General features: G+C 35.4%; 2 protein-coding genes across 2 annotated transcripts; both read right to left on the bottom strand.

Annotated features, from left to right (window-relative positions):
- Positions 1 to 1,658: 1,658 nt before the first annotated feature.
- On the bottom strand, positions 1,659 to 2,527 carry LOC121217104 (transcription factor SPATULA-like). Its single transcript, XM_041092667.1, has 5 exons — positions 2,315 to 2,527; positions 2,161 to 2,265; positions 1,952 to 2,047; positions 1,810 to 1,875; positions 1,659 to 1,727 (listed from the first exon to the last, which is right to left on the bottom strand). The coding sequence occupies exons 1-5, from the start codon at positions 2,525 to 2,527 to the stop codon at positions 1,659 to 1,661; spliced, it is 549 nt and encodes a 182-aa protein (XP_040948601.1).
- A 2,709-nt stretch (positions 2,528 to 5,236) lies between these two features.
- On the bottom strand, positions 5,237 to 6,391 carry LOC121217803 (E3 ubiquitin-protein ligase MBR2). Its single transcript, XM_041094156.1, has 4 exons — positions 6,278 to 6,391; positions 5,995 to 6,093; positions 5,766 to 5,906; positions 5,237 to 5,690 (listed from the first exon to the last, which is right to left on the bottom strand). The coding sequence occupies exons 1-4, from the start codon at positions 6,335 to 6,337 to the stop codon at positions 5,562 to 5,564; spliced, it is 429 nt and encodes a 142-aa protein (XP_040950090.1). The 5' UTR covers positions 6,338 to 6,391; the 3' UTR covers positions 5,237 to 5,561.
- Between the last annotated feature and the right edge of the window lie 1,048 nt (positions 6,392 to 7,439).

A 7,439-nucleotide genomic window follows, 5' to 3' on the forward strand; every position in this document is an offset into this window, starting at 1 on the left:
TAAACAGCCATGAAAACAAATCAAGTTGGCTATTCATGATTCTAGCTCAGTTTGAATTACACCAGAACATCTCACAAACCAAACTAAGATTTAAAAGTAAATCCAATATTTATCATTTATTCTACACTCATGTTTAAGGGACTTCCACGCCATCATGTGAAACAAATTAATCTTATGAACATCAAAAAGTAAAAATGTATAATAAAGCAAATCAATTTCTCTCGGATCATGGCCATGGCCATCACAAAAAAAAAAAATGTAGGCATGAAATTAAAAGCATTGGTGCCTAAGCATCTCCTTTCCTCCCATTCCAGGCTTGGTAACATAAACACCAGGTTTCTCCACTACATGAGCAAAGTCATAGAAACCTAGAGTATTGTATAGAGCACAGTGCCTGCTTCCTCTACGTAAATTCTGGGTAATACACATTTCAAATTCAGACAGTGACATGACACTGTTAAATGCCAATATTCAGGATCTTTAAGATCCACATAGATTTCTTCAGTGTTCCAGGAAGCTTAAGATTATATGTGGTCCAATTGGTTTAGTCTTGCCATACTGTAAAGCCAATTAGCAAAGTTTTTCTAATGTAAAAATCTAATAGGCGGTTACAATAAATCAAGCATGTCATGTTAGCTCCAAGGACGTTTCCTTCAACCCAGGAGACTAGTTAGAGAAGCTCTTTGCTCTATGGAACTGTGCAGGAAGGCCCACCAACCCGCACGATAAGGTTATGGACAGCAAGGCTAAGCAAAGTAGACCATGTCAGGGCAGCCAGAGAACCCAAGAGCAGTCTTAGCATACACAATGAATCAAAAGCAACTCCTAGAGAAAAAATATGATGCTGTTGTTAAAACTCAGCTTTGTTGAGGAGATTAAGGCAAAGGCTATCACAATCATCCACCATTTACTCATGGGGAAGAGGCAGAGGTTGGCAGCTGAACAGGTGGAATAGCAGATCTGCTCTGTAGTTAGGGTATCTTGGATGATCTTTTCAAAGTCAATGCACAATTGCTTAGTTTGGAGAGAGCTTGACTTCTATTAATGGAAAGTAAACTCAGAGGAGTCAAGGAGAAAAGGAAAGATGGAAGCCATCGCCATGGGGAGAGGAGAAAAACAGAACTCTCCTGCTTCCTGCTCAGGAGGAAAATGGAACTTACTATGGAAGAAGACAGGATTATGCGTATCTAATAAAATAAAGCAAAAGGTAAGGTTCTTTAAATAATAGAATGTGTTTTTTTCTTTAATTTAAATTTAAGACGTACATAGATTTGCTTGTTCTCGAACCATCTTCTTTTGGCTTTTTTTCCTTTCTTTCTTTAGTATTCCGGAGTTCTCTCTTCTTGAGAGTGGTAGATCTTGTTACTTAACCATCAAATATTGAATTACAATCTTCATTTTTGTAGGGTGATGATTTAATGATCTAAGGCTAAGAACATTACAAAGTTCACGACATAAATAGATAATAGTAGACGTTAAAAATAAACAATGTAGTAGTAATACTAATATATAGAGAGATATCAACTCCTACCAGTTCTAAAATCTAGAAAGGCATAGAAGCTCTAACACGTGATAATTAATACTAATAATTGAAAACGACATTGTAAATTGTATACACCAAAATTGGAAACAGAAATGGCAGAAACAGAAGAGGGCACTCACCTGTACTTGAAGCTGAAGTTGTTTAAATACTCGATCGCCTCGTCAAGCATAGAAGCTTTATCCGTCTATCACTCCAAAAACGATCCAAATCATCAATTTGAAAAAAAAAAAAGTTTTTTTTCTTTGGTTGTCGAAGTTTACAAGTACCTTGTTAGAGTTCGGGATTAGATTCTGTAAAGCTTTCATTTTCTCATTAATCCGACTCCTCCTCCTCTGCCAAACAAAAACAATCAAATATGTTATAGATTTTCAATTTCTTTTCAAAGTAAAATGGTTAAGAAAGTCAAACCTTTTCCGATAAATTATGGACTTCGGCTGCTCTGCTGCGCTTCGATGAACTCCGTGGCCGTTCTTGATTTGATGGCACCTCCGATGCGTCCGGAACCTTCTAGATTAAAATTAATCTTAATCTAAAACTTCACAATTGGAGAAAAAAATCTAAATCTTTCACAGGAGAAGATTTTGAAACTTTAAGAATATTATTTCAAATTGTTTTACCTCGCTGTCATAACTGAAATCGCAGGCAGAAGATAACGCATTGTCAGCGCTATCTTTAACGTTAGCTCCAAAATACGTTTCAGGATCAGAGATATTGACCAGGCTCTGATTCGATTCGAACAGCCAATCCGCCGAGCCGGTACCGATCCATAACCGGAATTCCCATCCCCGCGCCGGAGTTAGCAGCCGGCGTTGAAATTCCCGGCACTTGAGAAGGAAAAGAGTGAATGTTCTTGCCCTTGAATTGCATGCACGAAGATGATGAAGATGACGAAGAAGAGGAATTGTGAAGGAGCTGGTTAAGGATAGTGGAAATTTCTTCAGTTTCCGGATTCGAATAAGGAGAACCACCGTACAGATCCGCCATGAAAACGAGTCAGAGAAGAAATTAAATAGAATCTAAACGCAAGAATAAGAAAGAGGAAACGTTTTCTGATCCACTTACTCTTCCTTTCTTTTCTTCTTCTTTTTTTTTTTTTTGTTTGTTTTATCTTTTTCTGTGCTGATTTTGTTTGGATCTTTTCGTTATTGTTTTTTTCTTTTTTCCCAAAAAGAAAAAGGAAAATAATATATGAAATTCTGAAGATGATGATTACTGAATAACAGAGTCTGGAGCTTTAGCTTTTATTCCCAAAGTTGCATAATCAAAATTCGGATTAATCTCCCGCCCTAATTAAAACGGACCGTCAATATTTTTATTATTTTCTTTTAGGGTCCTCCTTTTTATATTTATTTCGAATTCACACAAAATTTCACAATTTCAATTTTGTCCCCCCTTTGCAACTGCTCATATTGGAATTTTTAGTTGTTTTTATCCCATTTTTTAACCAAATTCATGGGTTTCTATCTACAGCAAATAATCTAAGTTGATTCTCTGTGTTTGTCAAGATTTGATCATTTAAGATTCCTAAATTCCACGAATCTTAAGACAACAAGAGCAATTGTTTCATATTTAAATTGTGATATTCTATTTACAGGAAAAAGAATCACGTGACATAAGTTGATTACTTTTAGAACTTGCGAGAACTAATCATTTCCACTCTCAAATCCATAAAAATTTGCACGTTGAGACAATCTAACAAGTTTCTTAATACAGTCAATGCTTTTTTAATGTTCAATGAAGAACAAAACACAGAGAAGTCTTTGGATTATTCATGCATTGATATTGTAATAAAAAAATCTCTACAATTACGGCTATGATGTTAATATGTTTTTTTTTTTTTTTTTTATTTTCATGTCTCTTTATATTATTGTTCTAAATATTTTGAAGTTAAATATGCATTCTCCATCTTAGCATTCATACATACTTGGTGTTGACATGTGTCTTTTAATATTTAAAAAATTAAAAATATAAAAAAAATACAAGGTAAAATTATTATGCGTTTTTAATTTTACCTTCAAGTGCCTAAAATAATTATCCTTATAAAGCCTTAGATTATTAAAAAATAAACACAAATTAAAATAAAGTAATTATTTAATTCATGTTTTTGAATTTTTTAAATTCCACAAGTATGTTGAGAGTATGATAAGTGTCAATTCAGAAGCGGATTTAGGAGTTGGCAGGGCCCCGCCCTTAAAATGGAAAATTATACTTGGATTCCCTTAAAAGTAAAAAATTTTGATTTAATCTTTTAAAAATTACAAAGATATAGACAATTTAATTTCGGCCCCTAAAACTTTTTCTGACTTTGCCCTGGTCACATTTATTTATTTATATACATTTTTTACTATACCCTATGACACATTTGTCAAACTTTCAACCCATTTGTGGAGTTTAAAAATATATTAATTATAAATGAGATAAATCGCAAAACTACATATAAACTTGATTCAATGTGCAATTAATACATGAACTTTGATTTGGTGCAACTATATACATTTTTGTGTTGTGATTCAAATGAATTATAATTTGAGTTTGATACACAATTAAAGAAATAAATACATAATTTTTATATTAGGTAAATATAATTATTTGTGTATACCATATATAATTGCTTTAGTAAATTGTGAAAATTGAATCAATCAAATCAAATTTCATATATAAATTAGACAAAATCATAATTCATGTATACTATATATTTAATCAAATTTCATATACAGTTTTGAGTTTTATTCCTTTATAAATAATAAAAATTTAATATATTAAGGTCGAGGGTTGGAAATGATATTAAGGAACATTCAAGGGGCGTCGGTGTAACTAATGTAATCCGCGTTGATACTTTAAAAACAGGTAGGAGAGGAAGAAGAAGAAAGAAAAGGAAAAAAAAAAAAGTCAAAGGGACAGTTTCAGCCTTCACTGTCTTATCCAACCTAAACGTCAGCTTGGCCTGAAAACAGCATTAATTAAAAAAGGACTTACCCAATCCTGCAATTCCCGAGGCTCATTATTTTGGTTGCGTGTTCGAAACAAGATGATCTGTCACAAATCAAAACCATGGGATTACAGATAGATTACTCCCCTTTTTCTTTCATTACCATCACCTAAAAGCTACAAATTTGCAGAGTTTGGTGGTTGCTCTGGCAAAAGATTCTTTCACTCTACCATGCCTATGCCTTTCAAAGTTTACATAATCTTTGTGAGTTAATAATAATGATAATGGGGGATTGGGACACATTTTGCAATTATCTAGCAGGTTGAGTTTTAAACGATTTGTTAAGGTCGGCACTGAAATGATGGTAAACTAACAACTCAAACAAGGGGGTATGGGTTTTGCTGTTTGCGAGCTTATGTTAATTATGGAGGTTGCTTTCAAGCCTTCTTTATTGTCAAAGCATTACTCTTTTTAAGCTGATGACGGTTGGTGTCAAATCATCTCTGACAAGTGACCAAGCATTCCCCCTATCTCAATTTCAAGGAATTATTGAAGCAGACACAACAAACTTCAATATAATGAGGCTAATGATTTTAGACATTTCAAAGCTCCATAATTGAGGGCTCTTTAAATAATTTAGAAGTTTGACATAATATATATATTCCATTCAACCACAAAAGAGAAATTGACAGAAATATGGTTCCCAACATCACCACCACCTTTCCCCCACCCAAAAATTGAACGGAACCAAAAAGGAGAGCATAAAATATAAAGATAATCAATAATCTATGTCGCCAATGGGCTGAAGATTCCATACATAAAAACTAATAGTGCAAGTGCAATGATAGAATGAAAAAAACATAGAAATTAGCTTTTCTGTTCCCAGTGCTTCAAGCATTTGTGTTATCCACTCCACCCAGAAGATTTGCTTTGTTTGACATAATTGGAAGTAAAAATGGCTCAGGCAATTGAATTAGAATTGCCATGGATTATCTCGGTGTGAACACTTAAAAGGCTGCTTATGGAAAACATTTGAAGGCATCAAGTTTTAATGAGTGCAAGCTTGGATGCCACTTTTTCTTCGTCTTCTCATTTAGTCAGACCAGTTGTTTTACAAATGGGGCACAAGTTTTTGCACAACCATTGTTTAATGCAATCGGCATGGAAGTTGTGGCCACATTCCAGTGTCCCAAGATTTTCTCCATCATTATATTCTTCCTGCAAGTTTGTAAACAAATGCTTATGGGGTTCATAGAATCAGTAAGGAAACCGCAAAAGAGAAAAATTAATTACCTGACAAATACAACACGGTTCTGCCTCTGACTGAGCTCCTGGTGTACTAGAGTACTTTTGTCGTTTCAGACGGTTTAATATGGCTTCCTCACTCAACCCTGTGCTTACATTACCAATTCGCTCTTCCAGAGCCAATAACTCCTATTACCCACACAAAAGTTCTACTATGAGAATGTTCACTCGGAAAGGATACTAGATGTCATAGATGCCAAGAATATAAAGATTATACCTCATAAGACATGTTATCAACATCGAGCCGCATATCCCTATGCCGGTCATGAATATCAGCTACCCCAAGAAATACTGATTGATCAAGGATCATAACATCCTGCCAAAAAACAGTATTAGAAAGAAAATGTCACTTGTTAGGTCAAAGTAAATTCTCATCCATAAACAACATTTGTATGACTATATTGACAAATAAACAAAAAGAGAAGGCAAATCTTCATGCTTCCATGATTCAATTGATGAAGAACTGCTTTGAATTACACCATAAATATCAGAAACATTACCTCAAAACGCAAGTTCTCACCCCTACGCATGAGATCCAAGACATTGCGTATCTGCCCCATAAACAGAATGTCAGATCCAGTTAAGCGGTTCTTTGGTAGAACATTTAAAATTGGAAAAGTTGTGCACGGGTAAAACAAATACTTTATAAGGTAAATAGCATTTGCCCTTGTGCAGTAAAAATAAAGACTAAAGTGCAACAAATGAATGAGTGATTCATAGTATAGGTGCAAGCATTTTGGATAACAAGGCCTACGGCATTTCTTTCAAACAAAAGCAACTAGGAAAAGAACAGCATATACATGTTCTTATCCACAATCAGCATCGCATTATAATGCAGAAGTTAAAACTGGCGGCAAATCAAGTACTCATAATGCCAAGGGAATCACCTGTATTACCTTATGTTTAAAATTTAAGGAAATAAAAAACTATCACAAAAAAAGATGCAGTTCTAGGCAACCTCGGAGCAAGAGCTGCTTCTTCCTTCAGTAGACGCAGTCGTGAATGGTCTTGGACCGCATCTTGTCTTCCACCATGACTGACCTCATATTGAGTGTGGCCTGATTGGTCACCGGAGGAAAGCGATCTCTCTGGGGAATGGATCCTGGGAAGGGAGAATGATTGAATGACTCCAATTCTCCCAGCGGAAGACGTCATGATGCGACAAGTTCTGCACTCGTGGGTTTGGGTGAAGGGTTGGGATGAGGAACCCATGTGGAAGCAGATGATGCATTGGCACCCAGAAGCTTGAGCCACCTCGATATGTAGAAGCAACATTTCCAGGAACACTTGCATTTCCTGTGGCTAAACTCATTTACTGGATTCCTCACCATAGGTCTCAATTCTGGTGCAGGAACAAAATAGGATGATCTAATAGGTTCTAGCATGCTTCTTTGATTGAGGCCCCTCACATGGTACAAAATCTCTACCACAGATAAATTGGAACTTGAACTGCCGACTCTTGAACCAGAACCTCATTCCACCTAAATGGTTGCATATTTCTCCGCAAGTTGGAACATGATTTACAACATTTAGGTTTTGTGAGCTTGCATTATCTGCCACCGGTGCTGACCTTAACTCAAGAGAATGATCGGTTGATAGAGTCTTGATGACTGCTGAGAGGACAAACAACAGACTGCCTGGCTGTTATCTCCTGTAGGAAAA

This window comes from Gossypium hirsutum, chromosome D05 (assembly GCF_007990345.1).
Source record: "Gossypium hirsutum isolate 1008001.06 chromosome D05, Gossypium_hirsutum_v2.1, whole genome shotgun sequence".
Taxonomy (NCBI): Eukaryota; Viridiplantae; Streptophyta; class Magnoliopsida; order Malvales; family Malvaceae; genus Gossypium; species Gossypium hirsutum.